Source organism: Salmo salar, chromosome ssa13 (assembly GCF_905237065.1).
Source record: "Salmo salar chromosome ssa13, Ssal_v3.1, whole genome shotgun sequence".
NCBI lineage: Eukaryota > Metazoa > Chordata > Actinopteri > Salmoniformes > Salmonidae > Salmo > Salmo salar.
Genome location: NC_059454.1, coordinates 85,588,627 through 85,609,945, shown reverse-complemented (window position 1 = coordinate 85,609,945; position 21,319 = coordinate 85,588,627). Strand labels below are relative to the sequence as shown.

Below are 21,319 nucleotides of genomic sequence, written 5' to 3'. Positions count from 1 at the left end.
GAAGGCAGTGAGTTGCAGCTTTGTCAAAAAAAATTGAGAGGAATGGAAGATTCGATATAGGCCGATAGTTTTTTATAATTTCTGGGTCAAGATTTGGCTTTTTCAAGAGAGACTTTATTACTGCCGCTTTCAGTGAGTTTGGTACACATCCGGTGGATAGAGAGCCGTTTATTATGTTCAACATAGGAGGGCCAAGCACAGAAAGCAGCTCTTTCAGTAGTTTAGTTGGAATAGGGTCCATTATGCAGCTTGAAGGTTTAGAGGCCATGATTATTTTCATCATTGTGTCAAGAGATATATTACTAAAACACTTGAATCAATTACCTCAGGAAAAAAGCAAATACTGATACTGGAAAATACATTTTGGGAGGTTGAATATACTTTGATGTAGGTTTGATGTAGTTATTGTAATTCATGTTACATATATTTCTAAATCCCACATGGTGATCTCATGGAACCTTGCTGTTTTTATGTCTTAGCCATTAGGGGGAGGTGTTATTTTTATTCTGCATTAGGCTAACAGGAAATACAGAAAAAAAAGAGGGAAATTCTCAGACTTACAGTAGCTTACAACAAGGTTGACTAGGTGTTTTCCAGGTAAACTTTTGGCTCCAATGGGTTGTGTAAAGCAGAAAGACGATCTTTGGGGAACCCTTTGCTACAGGGTGTGGGAAGGGGGCAAAGCACAGACAGTGAGAACAATGTAGTATGCAACTGTGAGGGACAGATTGTGTCTTTGAAGCACAACCTTTAGAACTATGGGTTCCAGAAAGTGTCTTTAAATGTGTCAACAATGCATAAAAATGCGGTCCTCTTTTTTAATCAGTCTTCAATGCGAAGCAAGACTGCTCAATGTGTGCTTTGCATCATCCAGAGAAAAAGGATGGTCATCTGACCAACTGGATTTGCCTTTGTGTAATATAACAGTAGGCTATGAAAACTCATGTAGTTTCATCCTTCAAGACATTTAGAAGTATGAAACTTTGTCTTGAAACTTTTTTATCAGGGTTATCCTTGTTATTGCTAGGGTTGCACATTTTGGGGAATATTCAGAGGTGGAAACATTCCGTGGGAATTAACGGAAATAAATGGGAATTAACGGAAATATATGCAAATTAATACTAAAACCATTTAAATGTAGATTTTTTTTGCATTGGATATATTTACCATATCATGTGCAGACAGAAACATAAACCTTTTACCTTATCATAAGTAGACAACTTGCAAATTATTAAATCCTTCCAATAGAAAAAAATGACAATTTAGTTACGAATTGAACTTTAATTAAATGAGTTGACTCTTCACATGGGATGATTTCACTGAACAACAAAAGAAAGGGAATACTGAATGATCCCCAATGATCCATCGCATCTCCCAAAACGTTTTCAACATACATCTGTAAAATGATAGTCTAGAAACTAAAGCTTTGGTTGTCTTCCTCTCAGGCTTCCATGTCTTCTCCCTTGACCTCCTCAATATCCACCTCTTGAACATCAGACTCTGAGGCCTCCTCTTTACTGTCACTTTCCAACCTTGATGAGGATGGCTCGTTGTCAGGCTCAAAAAGCCTCAAATTTGCCTGGATGGCCACCAATTTTTCAATCCTTGTATTGGTCAACCCTTGTATTGGTTCCCAAACAAGGACCAGTTGCTCTCTGAGGCGGCTGATGTTGGTGGGATTTGGAGGATGATGGAGGCAACAGGGGAAAGAGCCTCAGATCCACAAAGTCCCTTCCACCAGGTGGCTGATGAGATATGTTGGCACGACTGCCATATTGCATCTCCATCCCAAAGCCCTTGCTTGAAAGTGTACTTTGCCAGACTGCCAAGAACATTGCCCTCATCCAGGCCAAGGTGGCGAGACACTGTAGTGATGACACCATAGGCCTTGTTGATCTCTGCACCAGACAGGATGCTCTTGCCAGTATACTTGTGTCCAATGATTCGGCATCTTTGTTGCAATCTTCACATATGATTTGGCACAGTATTTGCAAATGCACACAGGTTTTCCTTCTACATTAGCTGCAGTGAAATGTCTCCACACATCAGATAGTACCCGTGGCAAAGATTAGAATTTTCTTTGTAAAAAAGAAAAAATATAATTCCATGTACAGATAAATAGTTAAGCAGTTAGAGTAAACAACTCCTTTGTAAGATAAAGGTTTTAAAATTAAACATGTATGGAAACAGGTGAATTAACACTCAGTTAGCAGGCTCAAGCAAGCTAAACCCCACATGGTGGTAAAAACTAACTGGCAGAAATTAGTTAGAAATGATTTAAACACACTTTGTTCTAGGCTACTATTTATTATTTAACAAAAAATTATGTATGTCATATAAAATATATTCACCCCACCCAGTATTGTAATCAAAACTTACCAGAAAGCATGTAGTCCTTGGCTCAGACAGTGTAGTAGTGTGGGCTCAATAGCATCTCATTAGTGTGCAAGATCTTGAGAATCAGCTGTACATGTGATGGAAGAGTGCACTGCAATTCCATTGAATTGGGGATAGTTTAACCAAAATATGCCACAAGACCTAGAATTGCCTTATGTGTATCCCACAAAAAAGGTTCACTGTTATAAGCTAACTTTTTTGATGAATTTAAGGAAAATTCCCACATTTCCCGGGCTTAACTTCCCATGGAAAATTTCTGGGAAAATTCCAGCCCATTGCAACCCTAGTTATTGCTCTAATGCTCTATTATCATTACTCTATTGTATTATTCTACTATGAGAGATACTAGATACATACTATGACAGCAATTCACTGTAATAGTTACACAGATTATATCTGGCACAAGTGACGATTAAACTGATTTGGATTTCAAAGACTGCCATTATTGTAATTTTTGATATTACAACATTGATGTGTGATACCTTTTTTTTATCAAGCATACACTTTTTGCAAATGTATGTCTTTATTACTATATGATTTATATTGCCTGAATACTCAACGATGATTAACACCACAGTTATGTGTGCTTCTGTCAGGATTGTGGTCAAATGCATGTCATTTAAAGTCAATTTAGTAATTGAACAAAAATCCAATTCAATTTCAAAATGTTCCTAATTGCAAAAGCATCTAACAGAATTTGGGTATTCCAGAACTGTAATTTACATGTAAATAAACATAACCCTGTTTTATGTTTATAATACTGAAGATAGAATGCTCTGTGTGCCAGAGATGGTACCATTCAGCTTGTCTGGGGATGACAAAGAAGGACTTCAACAAAGCCAAAATAGAAAATGATTGGATGGGGCCTCTTTGCTGTTAAATTAGAGAAGTATAAATAACTGACTGTTGTGCCTTGTAACTACTTTAAATTGTGGAACTGTTGCACTAAAAATGCGAACATTGATTTGGCATACAGTTTAAGATTGTAAACATTGTACAACTTTATGTAAACATTGTCTAACTTCATATAGAACAAATTGCACTTGAAATTAAAATTTCTTTAAAGTTATTGCAAATAAATGCATATTTTCACTTTTTTCTGAGACAATCACTGAATTAGATTTCTTCATCTTTAAATGCAATATTTGAGATTTTATGTCTTTACTCAAAGCAAAGGTTGTAAAAGTATACTACACATTTTTAGAATAAATCATACATAGTTTAATGATTCTGTCATAATCAGTGAAAAAGTTATTGATTTAGAGACAGTTGAAGTCGGAAGTTTACATACACCTTAGCAAAGTACATTTAAACTCGGTTTTTCACAATTCCTGACATTTAATCCTAGTAAAAATTCCCTGTTTTAGGTCAGTTAGGATCACCACTTTCTTTTAAGAATGTGAAATGTCAGAATAATAGTAGAGAGAATTATTTATTTCAGCTTTTATTTCTTTCATCACATTACCAGTGGGTCAGAAGGTAAAATACACTCAAATAGTATTTGGTAGCATTGCCTTTAAATTGTTTAACTTGGGTCAAACATTTCGGGTAGCCTTCCACAAGCTTCCCACAATAAGTTGGGTGAATTTTGGCCCATTCCTCCTGACAGAGCTGGTGTAACTGAGTCAGGTTTGTACACCTCCTTGCTCGCACATGCTTTTTCAGTTCTGCCCACAAATTTTCTATAGGATTGAGGTCAGGGCTTTTTGATGGCCACTCCAATACCTTGACTTTGTTGTCCTGAAGCCATTTTGCCACAACTTTCGAAGTATGTTTGGGGTCATTGTCCATTTGGAAGACCCATTTGCGACCAAGCTTTAACTTCCTGACTGATGTCTTGAGATGTTGCTTCAATATACGACACCATTCTGTATACTTCTGGCCCTTCTTTGGACACTGTGTTAACAACCCTCCAGATGAGCTTCAATGGAATACAACTTTCCTTCTGTGGCCTCCAACTGCTCTTAAATACAAGTAAAACTAAATGCATGCTCTTCAACCGATCGCTGCCCGCACCTGCCCGCCCGTCCAGCATCACTACTCTGGACGGTTCTGACTTAGAATATGTGGACAACTACAAATACCTAGGTGTCTAGTTAGACTGTAAGCTCTCCTTCCAGACTCACATCAAACATCTCCAATCCAAAGTTAAATCTAGAATTGGCTTCCTATTTCGCAACAAAGCATCCTTCACTCATGCTGCCAAACATACCCTCATAAAACTGACCATCCTACCGATCCTCGACTTCGGCGATGTCATTTACAAAATAGCCTCCAATACCCTACTCAATAAACTGGATGCAGTCTATCACAGTGCCATCCGTTTTGTCACCAAAGCCCCATATACTACCCACCACTGCGACCTGTACGCTCTCGTTGGCTGGCCCTTGCTTCATACTCGTCGCCAAACCCACTGGCTCCAGGTCATCTACAAGACCCTGCTAGGTAAAGTCCCCCCTTATCTCAGCTCACAGGTCACCATAACAGCACGCACTTGTAGCACGCGCTCCAACAGATATATCTCTCTGGTCACCCCCAAAGCCAATTCCTCCTTTGGTCGTCTCTCCTTCCAGTTCTCTGCTGCCAATGACTGGAACGAACTACAAAAATCTCTGAAACTGGAAACACTTATCTCCCTCACTAGCTTTAAACACCAGCTGTCAGAGCAGCTCACAGATCAATGCACCTGTACATAGCCCATCTATAATTTAGCCCAAACAACTACCCCTTCCCCTACTGTATTTATTTATTTATTTATTTAGCTCCTTTGCACCCCATTATTTCTATTTCTACTTTGCACTTTCTTCCATTACAAATCTACCATTCCAGTGTTTTACTTGCTATATTGTATTTACTTTACCACCATGGCCTTTTTTGCCTTTACCTCCCTTATCTCACCTCATTTGCTCACATTGTATATAGACTTATTTTCTACTGTATTATTGACTGTATGTTTGTTTTACTCCATGTGTAACTCTGTGTTGTTGTATGTGTCGAACTGCTTTGCTTTATCTTGGCCAGGTCGCAATTGTAAAGGAGAACTTGTTCTCAACTTGCCTACCTGGTTAAAAAAAGGTGAAATAAAAATAAAAATAAATATCCACATAATTTTCCGTCCTCGTGATGCCATCTATTTTGTGAAGTGCACCTGCAGCAAAGCACCCCCACAACATGATGCTGCCACCCCCGTGCTTCAGAGTTGGGATGGTGTTCTTCGGCTTGCAAGCCTCCCCCTTTTTCCTCCAAACATAACGATGGTCATTGTGGCCAAACAGTTCTATTTTTGTTTCATCAGACCAGAGGACATTTCTCCAAAAAGTATGATCTTTGTCGGCATGTGCAGTTGCAAACCGTAGTCTGGCTTTTTTATGGCGGTTTTGGAGCAGTGGCTTCTTCCTTGCTGAGCGCCCTTTCAGGTTATGTCGATATAGGACTCGTTTTACTGTGGATATAGATATTTTGTACCTGTTTCCTCCAGCATCTTCACAAGGTCCTTTGCTGTTGTTCTGGGATTGATTTGCACTTTTCGCACCAAAGTACGTTCATCTCTAGGAGACAGAACGCGTATCCTTTCTGAGCGGTATGATGGCTGCGTGGTCCCATGGTGTTTATACTTGCATACTATTGTTTGTACAGATGAACATGGTAACTTCAGGCGTTTGGAAATTGCTCCCAAGGATGAACCAGACTGTTGGAGGTCTTTTCTGAGGTCTTGGCTGATTTCTTTTGATTTTCCCATGATGTCAAGCAAAGAGGCAGTGAGTTTGAAGGTAGGCCTTGAAATACATCCACAAGTACATCTCCAATTGACTCAAATTATGTCAATTAGTGTATCATAAGCTTCTAAAGCCATGACATCATTAGTGTACGTAAACATTTGACCCACTGGAATTGTGATACAGTGAATTATAAGTGAAATAATCTGTCTGTAAACAATTGTTGGAAAAATGACTTGTGTCATGCACAAAGTCGATGTCCTAACCGACTTGCCAAAACTATAGTTTGTTAACAAGAAATTTGTGGAGTGGTTAAAAAACGAATTTTAATGACTCCAACCTAAGTGTATGTAAACTTCCGACTTCAACTGTAGCTTTAAATGGCATTTCATAGATGTTATGTATTTATATCAATTCAAAACTGGAATTTCTACTCAAAACAAAGGTTGTAAAAGTATGCTAGACATTTATCGAAGAAATCATATCTAGCTTGATGATTCTGTGACAAACAGTGAATTAGTTATTGATTTTTACATTTTTCAATGGCTGTTGGCAAATGTCTGTTGAATGTCTGATGAATGTTTGTTGAGTGTCTGTTGAATGTCCGGATGTGTGAATATAAAACCAACTTTACCTCGGTCTCTTTTTCATGGCACGTCGATACAAAGTGATTTTCATAGCAAATTAGGAGAGGATTTCTCGACTATTAGGTGAACGCGGCATTAAGTCGGAAATTTCGGAGTTCCCAGTTGTTTTGAATGCGGCGTATGCACACCGAAATAATCGAATATGGATTGTCATTCAGGAAGTCAACTACTAGCTAGCTATAAACATAACTAAAATTGCTAAAGAAGCTATTTGCGAGCAAACAGACTAATATTAAGTGATTATTAAAGATTCTTCCATTTATTGTTGTGTGCATAGCATAACTAACTTTCAATTGGTGAAAATGTCCACCTTGTACTCCCTCATAAAAAAAATAGCTAGCTAACTTTAACTAGATAGCCATCAACAGCCTTTTAAAAAAGGCCTTTAAATGCACATAATTTGATGAGCCTTATTTATTATGTTTTTCTTTCTTGCTACGAACCAGATTTATAGATCCAGTTAAAAATGGTTGTAAAAGAAGAGGAGGACTACAGGGGTGAAAGTCAACTGCTCCATCATGTAGTGTCCAACAATGATGAAAGACTCCTTGATGAGCTGGTCTCTCAAGAAAAGTACAAGAAGTTTCTCAACTGTAGGAGCGGCTGCGGTATCCCAGGAACACCTTTACGAATGGCTGCATCTAAAGGTCATCTCGGGTGTCTGCAGGTTCTACTGCCCCACGGAGTGGAGGTGGACTTTCTAGACGTGAAGGCTCAGACACCAATCTTCACAGCTGTCTGTGGGAAATACTTGAACTGTGTTTTAGCCCTCCTCAGGGCAGGTGCTAACCCCAGTGGCAGCTTGTATAACAACTGCTCCCCTGTCTTGACTTCAGCTAGAGAAGGGGATGTTGAGATTCTGATGCAACTACTTAAACATGGTGCTGAGGTCATCTCCAGGTCCAAAGTCTTGCTGTTTACTTCAAGTGCCAGTGTTTCTAGTGGCCTCCTCTATCTTTCTGCTGTGTATGGACACTTAGACTGCTTTAAAGTATTGCTTCTCTTACGGGGCTGATCCAAATTACAACTGCACAGATGCACAGCTTCTTAGAAAAATCAAGCAGCCCAAGACTGTCCTTGAAATGTGCCTCAGACAGGGCTGTGGGGTGGAGTACATCCAACTCTTGATTGACTTTGGTGCAAATGTCTACTTCCCAACTCTCATCATAGAGAAATCCACAAAGCAGAATGAGGCTGTGGAGCTGCTGCTGCAAGAAAGAGGTGATGGAGTTATGCTGTTGATTAACCTTAGTATTCTCCAATTGATTTCTGTTAATGTTTTTATTGACATCTAGGTTTTTTTTATTTTTTTTTATTGAATTGCTACTTGACAATACAGTACTGTACTGCTTTACCAACCGTGCAGCATTTGGCTATTTGAATAAACTCTTGAATCTGTGAATTAAAAATACCTGATTATTACACATTAACTAACTCAAATTCAATTCTCTTTGCTAGGTTGTCCAAAGTCCCTCGTATCACAGTGCCGACTTGCCATCCGAGGATACCTCAGGAAGATCAACAAAATCCAGTCCATTGACCATTTGGAAATGCCATCAAGCATGATAAACTTCTTGCATTACAAATCAGTCCCAAAAACTGCTATATATCTCTGTTGAAAGCATATACTGTCACTATACTTTTGCTACATGAAATATAATGCTTACTTTTTGCAAAACATTTCATAGTGAAGTTGCACATTTTTGTCCTTTGTTTTAGAGAATATTTGTGTAATATACATCTGTTTGAATTTATGTGCATTTTGAAAGACTGCAATGTAAGTATAAAATATAAGGTACTGTAAAAATTACAGCCATTAAAATGGCTTGAACAAATTTTGCAACAGAACATTTATTTTATTTTTACACTTTATGTGCATACACCCCTTGAATTTTTCCCCACATTTTGTTGTGTTGCAGCCTGAATTTAAAATGAATTCAATTTAGATATTTTGGGGTCACTGGTCTACACACAAAAAATACCCCGTAATGTCAAAGTGGAATTCTGTTTTTGTAATGTTTAAAATTAATAAACAATTAAACAACAATCAAAAGCTGAAATGTCTTGAGTCAAGTATTCAATTCTTTGTTACGGCAAGCATAAATACGTTCAGTAGTAGAAATGTGCTTAACAAGTTACATAATAAGTTGCATAGACTTACTCTGTGTGCAATAATAGTGTTTAACATGATTTCTGAATGACTCCCTCATCTTTGTAGCCCTCACACAATTATCTGTAAGATCCCTCAGTCGAGCATTGAATTTCAAACACAGATTCAATCACAAAGACCAGGGAGATTTACCACTGCCTTGCAAAGAAGGACACCTATTGGTAGATCGGTAAAAAACATAAAACAGTCATTGAATATCCCTTTGAGCATGGTGAAGTTATTAATTACACTTTGGATGGTGTATCAATACACCCAGTCACTACAAAGATACAGGTGGTCCTTCCTAACTCAGTTGCTGGAGAGGAAGGAAACCTCTCAGGGATTTCACTATGAGGCCATTCACTATGAGAATGGATCAACAACATTGTTGTTCCTCCACAATACTAACCTAATTGACTGAATGTTCTGAATACAAAGTGTTATGTTTGGGCAAATCCAATACAACACATTACCGAGTACCACTCTCCATACTTTCAAGCATAGTGATGGCTGCATCATGTTATGGGTATCCTTGTAATTGTTAAGGACTGGGGAGTTTTTCAGGATAAAACAAGAAATGGAATGGAACTATGCACAGGAAAAATCCTGGAGGAAAACCTGGTTCAGTCTGCTTTCCACCAGACACTGGGAGAATAATTCACCTTTCAGCAGGACAATAACCTAAAACACAGGGCCAAATATACAATGGAGTTGCTTACTAAGAAGACAGTGAATGTTACTGTGGCCAAGTTACAGTTTTGATTTAAATCTACTTGAAAATCTATGGCAAGACCTTAAAAAGGTTGTCTAGCAATGATCAACAACCCATTTGACAGAGCTTGAATAATTTTGAAAAGAATAATGGGCAAATGTCGCACAATCCAGGTGTGGCAACCTCTTAGAGACACCCAGAAAGACTCACAGCTGTAATCGCTGCCAAAGATGCTTCTACAAAGTATTGACTCAGGGGAGTGAATACTTATGTAAATTATTTCATTTTCAATACATTTGCAAACATTTCTAAAAACATGTTTTTAGTTTGTCATTATGGGGTATTGTGTGTAGATGGGTGAGAAACAAATCTATTTGATTCATTTTTAATTCAGGCTGAATAAGTCAAGGGGTATGAATACTTCCTGAAGGCCCTGTATATTATTATGTCCATTGTGCATTCCACCATTGAGATATATATTTATAGATACATATCTCATTGGTGGAGTGCACCATGCAAGTAATAATATACATAATTGACATTACATTGATGGTGTAGCTGACGTTCCAGTTGTCTACTAACAATACAATTTAAACTGAGCTATGATAATAGCCATGTAGACCTAACAACGTTTCAAGTATGTACAGTGAAACGCTTAACTTCCAAACCCTACTCAACAGTGCAGTATTGAATGTATAAAAAACACGAGAAATAGGAAATAAGAGAGGAAGCTATATGCAGGGTCTGCCAGTAACAAATGTACAATGTGCAGGCATACTGGGGTATTTGAGGTAAATACTACGCAACTATAAAATGAAAGATAAATTGACCATCAAATTATGAAATGAATGTCTTGTTGGCGAAATTATCCTAGTTTGAGCATCCGGAGGCCAAGAAGAGTGCAAGCTCCGACCCTACTTTTCTGTTTTGTGATTATTTTGTCGTTTATTTTTACTTTATTTTCACGAAATGTATGAGATATTATTTCTTACAACTGACAAGTTTCTAATTTCTCGTGTCTTTTTCTTCTAGTATTTACAATGGACGATAACTAAAAAGAAAGACATACCCCGTCCTCACTACGACTACCAGAATTCAATGCGCACATGAACAAGAGGCTCCAGACTGTTAACGCGACTGAACAAAGTGAATCGGATTTATTGTGTATATTATCCTGGGGTGTAGCAGCCAAACAACAAGGTTGGTTAATTTATATTTTTCCCCGTCGCCTAAACACGATTTTTATTGGGTCGGTGTTTTGAAAATTTGGCGAACGTTTCCCTCGTTGTAATGCTAGCCACCGTTTGACGCTTGCAGGGAATTATTGTATTTTAGGCTAGCTAACTAGTTAGCTAGTTAGCTAACGTAGCTTATCACCTCTACTGCCAGTGTGTATATTTCCCAACAATGGTAGTTACTGTAGCAAGAAAGTAAAATGTTATTTCTTGGAAGTAGCTAGCTAGATGGCTAGCAAGCTAGATTAATACAATCACCTCAATTTCGGAATATTAGCTGATAATTTGCTGGTAACGTTCGTTTACGTCCTTCAGATTTACAGGCCACACACATGCTAACGTTAGGCATTAGCTACACATAGCTAAGCTTTGTTGTTGTCCTAACCCGACGACTGCTTGGGTAACAAACGTCATGTTTCTCTGTTTTCTCGCGTAGTGTGTCGCATAGCGTAATAAACAATTAGGCCTACATAGCTAATGATTTTGTTTCCAAAACAGGTGGTGACTTGATAGCTATGCCAAGTTAAAACAGTTTTGGCACGTCCTATTGTTTATTTATCTGCGCATACTGTTGCACCTAGATAATGGACAACTTGCTTTATACTTTTTATGCAGATAGCATGACACTGCTGTTGTGAAAGGTTTGTCAGATCATTAACTATAAACGTGTTATTTCTTCTAATGTGAAGAAAACCATTCCAACATGCTTGATGTAGGCCCACCAGTGTATAAAACAATCTAATCATTCTATGCCTAATCCTTCATTTGTCCTACATTTCAGAAAACATGGAAGCAAATGGTTTTGTAGGATGGCTTGGCAGCAGTCTTCTTTGCACCTGATGGTGATGACTGTCATGCTCTCTGTTCATTTCATCTTCCTGTAGATTGTGTTGCCATGGAGCCCTGCGGAGGAAATGAGCCAGCAAGTTATACAAAGCATTTGTCTGCTGGCTGTGAGCAGACAGTCATGGGTGGCCAGGATTCACAGACTGAGGTAAAGCCTCCATCTGACACATTTGATGCTGTGCCCCCAGAGCCTCAGCCATCAGGGAAACTGAAGAGGACTGCCTTAAGATTCTTTGGCGGACGTAAAAGCATTTGTGTTTTGCCCAACTTCTTTGGAGGGAGGAACAAAAATCAGAACAAGTGTGCCTCTAAAAAGGGAGTAAGCAAGAGTAAAACGCATGATGGACTTAGCAAGGCAGGTTGGGAGGACAGTCTGGGAAGTGGATATGTTCCAGCAGGAGATTTTGAGTACCACAGCCAGACTCCTAGCACTTGTTGTAGTGAATTTGGTCACTCTACTGGTGATCAGAAGTCCTTCTCCCTCCCCCGGCAGAAAAAGGGTTTGAGGGGACTTTTTAACAGCATCAGGCGTCATAGAAAGAATAGAAATTGTGATTTAGAAAAAAATGAAATGGTTGCAATGTCTCATGTCTGCAACAAAGAGGTGCCTATTGCCCAGACTAAGATTGACCAAAATGACACTGAGTGCCTGAACAGTTTGTCTGAATCCAATGTGCCTGTTTCTGCAAATGTCGAAGATTGTTTGACTATTGCACCTGAATGTATTAATGTTGATGTCATAGTGTCTGAGAACAACATGGTGAAACAAAGGAGTGTGGATTCTCTTGTAGGGGAACTGATGAAAGGCAAGGACATTGTAGCAAAGAATGATATCCCAAATAAACATGAAGAGACACTCCATGAAACCACTGAACCTGGTTCTCTCCCGAACACCAACCTAGAGTCTACAGTGAACGTACAGCTGCCTACTGGCTCATCTCAAATAAGCTTGCTTTATGGTGATGTGGCATCACTGAAGAGTTTTGACTCACTCACTGGCTGTGGTGACATAATAGCTGATCAAGATGATGACAGTATTGCAGAGAGCACAGTCTCGGGGGAAAGGAGTCGAAATGCAGGCAAAAGGAGTTCCTGTTATGTTACCTACCAAGGTGGAGGAGAAGAAATGGCCACCCCTGATGAGGTGGCTGGAGATTATCTCCACGACCTCTGGGAAAATGATGCTGCAGAGAACATGTGCTATACAGACAGCCAGGAACCAGACTTTCTAGAACACAGTGAAAGTCCTAGGATGACACCTGAAGAGCCATCTAGCTCCTATAACATGGACATCAGCAACAACAGCAATGGTGATGTTGAAGTTACAGAGACCACCCTTACATCTGCGGATGTCATGACCCCTCAGAGCGACCATCAAGAGTCAGTTCCTAACAGCGATGAGGGTTACTATGACTCTACCACCCCAGGACAAGATGAAGACGGACGTGACAAAGTTGACAAGATCAGGACGGATAGACTACCAAGGGACAGTTACAGTGGCGACGCTCTGTATGAGCTTTTTGAGCCCGATGACAGTCTTATCAGTCCACCTCTTGAAAAATCTAAGCTGCCTGATCCACTTGAGTTTTTAGAAATACCAGCTCAGTGTAGTGATGTAAATGCTATGTTTACTCCTGAAACAGATCTAATGGAAGAGGACAGGCTGACTTTGATCCAGCAGGACCTTCTCTGTGCGGAGTTGAAAAGCATGTGTAAACTTTCCAAAGAGCAGGCTCTGTTCACCAAAGGGAGGATCCACCAAGATAATAGCTTCCAGGAAAGCATTTCTAAGGTCAACACAAAAACACAAGCCTCCATGAAAGAGGACCAGGTCAACCCAGAGGCTTTGAATAAAAAAGAATACCGATCGCATGCCATAGAGCAGAGATATTTCAAAGCCTGTAATGGTGGGAATAGTGAGAGAATGTCAGATGCAGCTTTTAGCTCCCTTGCCTCAAAAACATGTCAATCACAAGGAATGTGCCCTGAGCAAAACAAGCCACAGTCCCCCCACTTAAGAGGAAATCATGATATTTCTAAAGAAACAAATAATGACTTGAAGGATGACCAGGCAATTTGCTTCTCCCAAGCCCTAGTGGACTTTACGAAACAGTCACAGTTTTATAGTAATTCAACTGAAAGCATGGAAGGCTCTGAGTCAGGCTCTCCCTTTTCCCAAAACATGCAATCCCTCCCTGCCATTGTCACATTTGATGTCGTGGACATGGATAATGAGGGGGAATATGACCAGCAGATGGATATGGTAATGGAGGAGGAAGACATCACGTCGCCTTATGAAGTGTTTGAAGAAAGCTACCTGCAAAAGGATGCGTTTGCTGAATGTGACTTACAAATGTTTGACCTCTATGAACGGAGTCTCCTCAGTAATACTTGGGGAATCGCCAGCCTGCCACGTCACCTTAGCCTTACACGAGTCCATCAGTCGAGTCTACTGGCTCCTCTGCCGAGTCCTCTGGCCTTAAATAGGAGGAGTAGATCCCTGGACACAGAGAGCTTGGAGTTAGAGATGACTGACATGTATTTAGGGAGTGGGGCAGCGCTAGCGTCATGCCCTAGAACTGAAAGAGTCTCAAAGATGGTGTCCTTACTTCACCGCAAAAATAATGGTCACATTTCCACTTCAGAAAACGGGGACAATAGAAACATGTTGCAGTCATGGCAACCAGAGACTGAGGGGACTGTAACCCACCCAGGAGCAGATGGGAAAAGAAAAGAGCAGACGCACAGTCTCTATCAAACCCAAGACGGACGCATGGTATCATTCAGTCAGCCTGTTAGTCGAGTCCCAAACTGTAAACCTCATCCGATCTCAGCTAGCAAACTGGCTGACAGAGTATCCTGTAATTCTATCCCTCAGAATACAGGACCGTTGCATAGGCCATCTCATCTTCCTTTGCAATCAGAATCCTGTCGGCCTCAGGCCCCTGGTCGACCTCATGCCCACTATGGGAGATCAGATAAGGCATCAGGTGGTGGGGGTGAGGCCCTTTTTTACACATCGACTGTTGACTCTCATCCTTATAATCAACACAGTAAGATTAGGCCAGTGGGGATCACCCATGGAATGCCTCATCTTTGCTCTGAGTCTGGGAGTCCTGTAAGCCCAGTGGACTATGAGCAGTTGCCAGACTTCACCAGTAAGGGAAGAAAAGCAGTGGAAATGGTGCGCCCTGTTGAATGTAACAAACACATGTCTGGAGCAAATCCCTAAAAATGGGATGAAACCTCTACAGTTAGCATATAGGCCTGTATCCCACGTTTTCATACTATGTGCCACCAAAAAGACACCATCTAGTACGTTTACATCACCGAAAATAGAATGATTGTCTGTTACCGTTATTACACATTGCAAATACGCTGTTTTGATTAATAAGCTATTGTATTTCAATGTGATGTACAAGCCTTAGAATTTGTGTTGCAATGGATAAGGAAGCCTGTGCTGTTCTATCATGCTGCGTTATCTTGTGAACAGTCGTCAAAATACAGACTCTCCCATGCAATCTTTCATTAAAATGTTCAGGCCGGAGTATACCTTGCATTTGCTCAGCCCAGCGTTAGGCTGCACATCACATTTTATTACACATATTGGTAGTTAAACTACATGGTATTTTCACCCTGTCAAGTTGTAGGTAGCCTTTAGTCTTTTTAATGACTTTCTTTCCAGAAAGCTGTTTACTGCAGTCTTTGTGCTAGTACACTATTATGATGGTATTAGATTGTGATGCATTTATAAGATTCAGCTTCAACATGCAGATTTGGATAGCAGGTCAGTTAACCTTTTTTAGATATCAAATGTAGGGGGAAATGCATCGATAATGTCTTACATTTTCGTGAAACTGATTTTGTTGGTAGGCTGTAAACTGTGTGTTACAATGTGTTTTACATTTAGAATTTATTTAATCTTACATCAGTTAACAGTTGTACCTTTAAAAAAAATAATGGTTACGCTGTATGTTTTATTTTTGGTTGACAGAATCTGATATCTGAAAGTAATGCTTTGTTCTTTAGATTTGTATTCTGTAGTACCTCTGCAAGAATTCTAAAAAGTGATGTTAAATTTGTATTCACAACCAATCCATCTGCTGAAAACTGATATAGATTGATTTTACCCAGGTAATCGTAGCTCAACTGTCTGCTGGCAAAGTCTGTGAAATTGTATCATGCTGGTTGGCATTTTGGGATATTGCCCCAGTTACCATTTTTTTTGTCTAGCACTATGAAGAATAGAATGCAGCCTTGCACTTAAATCCTTGATACATTTGTTTTGTTTGTAGATAAAAAGACAAAAAACAAGGGGATGGTTGGGATATTTTTTTTGTGTGCCGATTTTAGTAGATTCATCATAAATGTTCCTTATTTCTGTGATTATCATACTATTGTAAGACCTTTTCGATATATTATACTCATTGACCAACTCCGCATTTGTTTCTACATCTCAGCACTTTCTTTTCTACACTACATTGTCTGTTTCATCTGTAAGACCTGTCCTAACTACAGTTAGTTTTATGTATTTACTGAGCACATGGCTACATGTTTAACTTTTGTATTTTGAGCATTAATACATCTTATCATGATTCTTGTCTTTAAAGTGGCAATCTGCAGTTCCAACAATAACAAAGCGGGCACCCCCCACTGATCTGGTAAACAGCTGAGGGATAGGGCAGAAGAAATGTATCCACTTTCAAACTCATGAACAGACCTAATATGTATCAATGATGATATCAAAATGATAGTTTTAATCGTGATTTTAGGCTATACAGTGTTTGTTTACTTTTAGCAACATTAATTACAAACAAAGGAATAAGACATTTTGTGTTCTGATTGGGTATGGCAGTTGCAGTAATCTCATGAGGCATCTTGGCATTTTATTCTTCAAGAACATTAAGTCTACAAATGTATGTAACTGCTGCAGATTGCCCCTTTTTAAGTTAGATTTTCCCTATGTTATTGTTTTCTGTCAGCTGTTACAACTGAATTTGTTGTGGTAAGCTATCTGTGACAATTTCATGCCCAAAGATGAGTTTTCCCATGTTGACAAAACCAATTATGGGAGCTTTAGTATGTTTTTGCTCTCACTGGCATTGACAAAGGGCACATCTGTAATTTGTATCTTTTTCAACAATAAGGAATAGGCTGTATATGTATATCAATTTCTTGATTTGTCACGTACACGCCGAAGCAGCTGGTATGAATGAAAGCAAATGTTCAAATTTCTATGCCTACATGTAGCATATACAGTGGGGTCTGAAATTATTGACGCCCTTGATAAAGTTGAGAAAAAATTACTATAAAATAATTAAAATACTATGTATATTGTATGCTACAAATTTTTTACTAATGCAATCGCTCAGAGAAAGAGATTTTGTTTAACAAGGTGGGCCAAATTTTTGATACCCCTGTTTTCAATACCTCACCTTGTGAGGTTAACGTCACTGAGCGTTTTTTGTAAAATGTTTTATGAGTTAGAGAACACATTGGGAGGTATCTTAGACCATTCCACCATACAGAATACTTCCAGATCCTTGATATACATTGCTCTTATGGACTGCCCTTTTCAAACCACAGGTTTTCAATCGCTTTCAAGTCCGGAGACTGAAATGGCCATTGCAAAATGTTGATTTTTGTGGCCAATTAACAATTTCTTTGTGATTAAAAAAATAAATAAAAGTTATTGGGGTTATTGTCTTGCTGGAAGATCCACGTGTTGCCAAGTTTTAGCCTTTTGGCTAAAATATCCAGGTACTGGGTAAAGTTATTGATGCTGTTGACCTTAACAAGTGCCCAGGGACCAGTGGAGGGAAAATAGCCCCATAACATCAAAGATCCACCACCATATTTTACACTAGGCATGTTTATTATTATTATTATATATTTTTTTTTGCTCATGCATTCTCATTTCGATGCCAAACCCACCACTGGTGTGCATGGCCAAGGAGCTCTATTTTCATATCATCCAACAAATGTAAATGCCTGGAGTTTGCTAAACAGCTTTGGCACTTGGATTGGAACTGACGCTTTCGTCACATTACATGATAATAGAGCTCTTTGGCCACACACACACACACCAGTGATGGGTTTGGCGTCAATGAGAAGTAAGGCTGATATCTGTAGATCTAGAGACGCTACCCTCTGCTGGACAAATAACTTTACAACAGCAAATGAGACCTCAACAATCCAGGAGCATACAATCCTGGACCTTTTGATGGCGCTAGCAGCCAATAATAGTTGATGTTTCGGTTGGAGCTTGCTAATGCTGAAATAGTTTGCTAAATGAAATGACATCAAGGTCAGTCTGCAGTCTCATCTGTTGTGAGCAAGCCTCCAAATTCCTCCCCATTTGCTGTACAACCATTGACTCTCGGCTACCCACTGGGAAACACCACATCATTTCTACATGGACATTTTTTTCAATGGTTGAGATGTTGATCAGTGAGATTTCAACCTTTATTCACCCACTCAAGACAGCCAGAAGTTTTTTGAATTCTCAATGTTATCACTGCTTTCAACCAGATTTTAGTTTTTTTTATCTAAATGTGTTATCACTGCACATTCAACCATTTAAAAGCACAACAAAGTTGAAATGGGAATTCAATGTCAGATATTTTGTATTTATTATACAACTTAATGTGTTATCACTGTGCTTTATCTAATAGCACAACCCAATGACCTGGATTGCAGTTGAGATTACATTAAAGTACATAGTGCAAGTGATCAATGCTGTTTGAGAGTCTGTGCAGATTATTATAGCAATTGATCTGTGGTTGAGATGGAGACGTGAATCCAACATATTAATTATTAACTTGGAAGATGAAATGTGAAATCAACTGAAACCCTAGGCCTATATGTATTGTCTATTTTTAGTTGAACCCTAGGTTGAATTGAAACAATACAATAGCTGTGGATGACTTTGCAAATGCTATATATGGGCCTAAATAGTATCATTGATGATATGACATAAGGTATGGTTACATTTTATTTGTACTCTTAAACCTAGTTAACCTACCCTTTGGAATTACTTCAGTAGCAACAGTGAATCTATTTACTTATTAAGAGATCTCTCAATGACCATTCTGAAGATAGCCCATTGGTAGTAGTCAGTGATAAATACCTACATTTAGCAGGGTTGGGCATGTTTAGAACCCTGGATGGGACGCAGAATGGATAGCTGTAGATGGAAATACTCTCCAGTAGGTGGTGCTTCACAGATTTTTTTCTTTCTGATGGTGGCTATACTGTTGAAGATCTGACATTGTCTTGAAGGTACAAATTCAACAAGGTTTGTCTGTTGAAAATTGATTACCATGATGAGATAATCCTGTGGTTGAAATTTCACCCTTAAAACAAAAGTTGACGTTAAGGAATTTTTCAAATCCAATGTATTTTCCACTTAGATTGCACATCGCCATACTTTGACAAATTACGTTGAAACAGCGTTGATTCAACCAGTCTGTGCCCAGTAGGTATTGTGTTATCTGGATTTGCAGTGAGAGGGAACAGATTGAGTACCATGGCATAATAGTTTGAAGCCTACTTCACAAATAGTATATTAGAGTTAGTGTGGTAGTGTTGACAAAACACCTGGAACTTCAAGATAAGTCGGTGTGTTGCCACTGGAAAAATACTTAGAAATGCATCAAATTAAATCTCACACCCTGACCACAATTCAGTAGGCTACACCATAAAGCTTGTGTATGATTACCTTACAGTTATTCATCTTTGTGTATTTATGTGTGACTGTCTTTTGTGTGCAAACCATGAGAGAAGAGCTATTTTCCTGAGTTATGTAATTCCTTGTGCTCCCTGACCTTTAAACACATTGAGATGATGTGAAATGTTACTCTTGAGGTTCCCTGGCCATCATCTTAGACCTTTTGCGGCCAACTACTGTGCTCAACCACGCAGTCTCCAGAGGAGTTGCGACACAGGAAACTGGAACTATTCTTGTTTTTGCTCCTGATTTAGATAAGTGTGTATAGGCCTATGTGGATATATAGAGAGAGACTGAAAGCTCTATGTGATGTTCATTTAATAGAACACATTTGAACATTAACAAGTGAATGAAATACAAATGTGAACTGGACTGTGAGACTATTTGAGGTGTACGTGGGCCAAGGCTGGGTCACTGCAGCGCAGTGCATCCACTACAAAAGCTGTAGTAGAAGTATGTAGATTTCCCACTGCAGTGGTTTAGCCCCACTCTAATGCTGCAGTCTCCCTGGTTTTAGATTTCACTGGATTTCTACAGTACCCCTCCACCCCACCTCCCTACCCCACCCCCTTTTTCCGTTGCACAGTATCATGTGAAAGCTTATTCTAACAGCATATTCTATCATCATGGGAGAGTAAAAATAGCAAGTTCTTCTCACTAATAATGTTTGTTTCCTTTTTAAACAGTGACATATTTTTTTACTTCTGAGCTGTCGTTGTCACTGAGCATCGGTGAAGTGAATGTATCTGGTTCCAGATAATGAGATTCTCTCGTTTGAAAGGTACAGGCACATTGTCATCTGAGGGCAGCGGAGACTCCTCTGATTCTAATATGAAACGTTTCCTATCCTCAGATGAGCCGCAAAGACAGACAGCAGCCTAGCATTGAGGTCAAAACAACATGATGCTTTTCCCCTTGCTTTCAAGTAGCTGCCAACAAAGAGCTGTTGACTGCCAGTGTCAGAGAGGTCTTGTCTGTGGACTTAACTTTGTTTGTGTGGACTAAATACTTGTATATCTGAGCTTTTCTTAAAGCCAGCCGATGTCACCCTTTTCCTCATCTCTCCACACAAGCTCCCAGTTATTGTTGGCTTCAGATTCAAAGCCATTGTGCTTTCCTTTGAGGCAGTGAGGGTAACCACTCCTCTCTACCTGTTGGCAATGATAAGAACACACAACCGGCCAGGCCAGTGCTTTGTTACCTCTGGTCTCCCGGAATCTCCCCCATGAGGACTCAGTGTAAGGTCCACCTGGTTTTGTTATGACCCCTCAGAATCATCTGTACGGGTGTTGGAACAGCAGAGGTGTTGCTTATCCTCATCCACTTGTGCTATTAGCCCAAAGCATGTTTTCTCCTCATCCTGTGTTGTGTTGCATTCATGTGTCTTATTTGAATTATTGTTCAATTCTATTCTTCTTTATCCTTATGAGAGTTCTGTGAGTTTTTCCCCCTGAAGTTTGTGTTGGTGGAAGTCTGAGACCCAAGGCTGATAGTGCAACTATGCACTTCTCTCATCATGCTTGTGAGAGAGAGCTACAGGAGTGACAGCGATGGGGCCAGTGAACAATCGAGCTCAGAGTGCATGGGGATTTGGAGTGACAGGTGCACAGGAGTCAAGAGGAGAGATTCATCTCTACTGAGATAAATTACAAAGTAGTTATCCTACTGTTAAGACCTCAGTTACTTAATGAGTTGTGTAGAATGGTGCACGTAGGTGGATGTCAATATTTATCTTTACAAAAACCTGCCTGTTTTTTTTTTACTATTATCAATGATTACAGTAGCCTAGGCATATAATACAATTACGACATTGTAATTGCCAACTGGCACAGGCCAATATAACCCCCATACAGTGTCTATGTTCCTCTTGTTATGATTTCATATTTCT

The 21,319-nt window shown here is 39.4% G+C and overlaps 1 protein-coding gene and 1 pseudogene across 2 annotated transcripts; both read left to right on the top strand.

Annotated features, from left to right (window-relative positions):
* Positions 1–614: 614 nt before the first annotated feature.
* LOC106568032 (ankyrin repeat and SOCS box protein 12-like) lies at positions 615–8,419 on the top strand (annotated as a pseudogene).
* Positions 8,420–10,522: 2,103 nt separating this feature from the next.
* On the top strand, positions 10,523–17,039 carry LOC106567789 (APC membrane recruitment protein 1). Of its 2 annotated transcripts, none has more exons than XM_014137528.2 (2): positions 10,523–10,821; positions 11,741–17,039. In XM_014137528.2, the coding sequence occupies exons 1-2, from the start codon at positions 10,728–10,730 to the stop codon at positions 14,932–14,934; spliced, it is 3,288 nt and encodes a 1,095-aa protein (XP_013993003.1). In that variant the 5' UTR covers positions 10,523–10,727; the 3' UTR covers positions 14,935–17,039. The 2 variants fall into 2 exon arrangements, with proteins under 2 accessions (XP_013993003.1, XP_013993004.1); XM_014137529.2 differs by having other exon boundaries at positions 10,719–10,821; positions 11,638–17,039.
* Positions 17,040–21,319: the final 4,280 nt, after the last annotated feature.

Excerpts from the sequence above, each read along its gene's own strand:
- LOC106567789 (XM_014137528.2), top strand. The coding sequence starts at position 10,728 with ATGAACAAGAGGCTCCAGACTGTTAACGCGACTGAACAAAGTGAATCG. Across the intron at positions 10,822-11,740 it reads TGTAGCAGCCAAACAACAAG|ATTGTGTTGCCATGGAGCCC; the intron begins GTTGGTTAATTT and ends ATCTTCCTGTAG.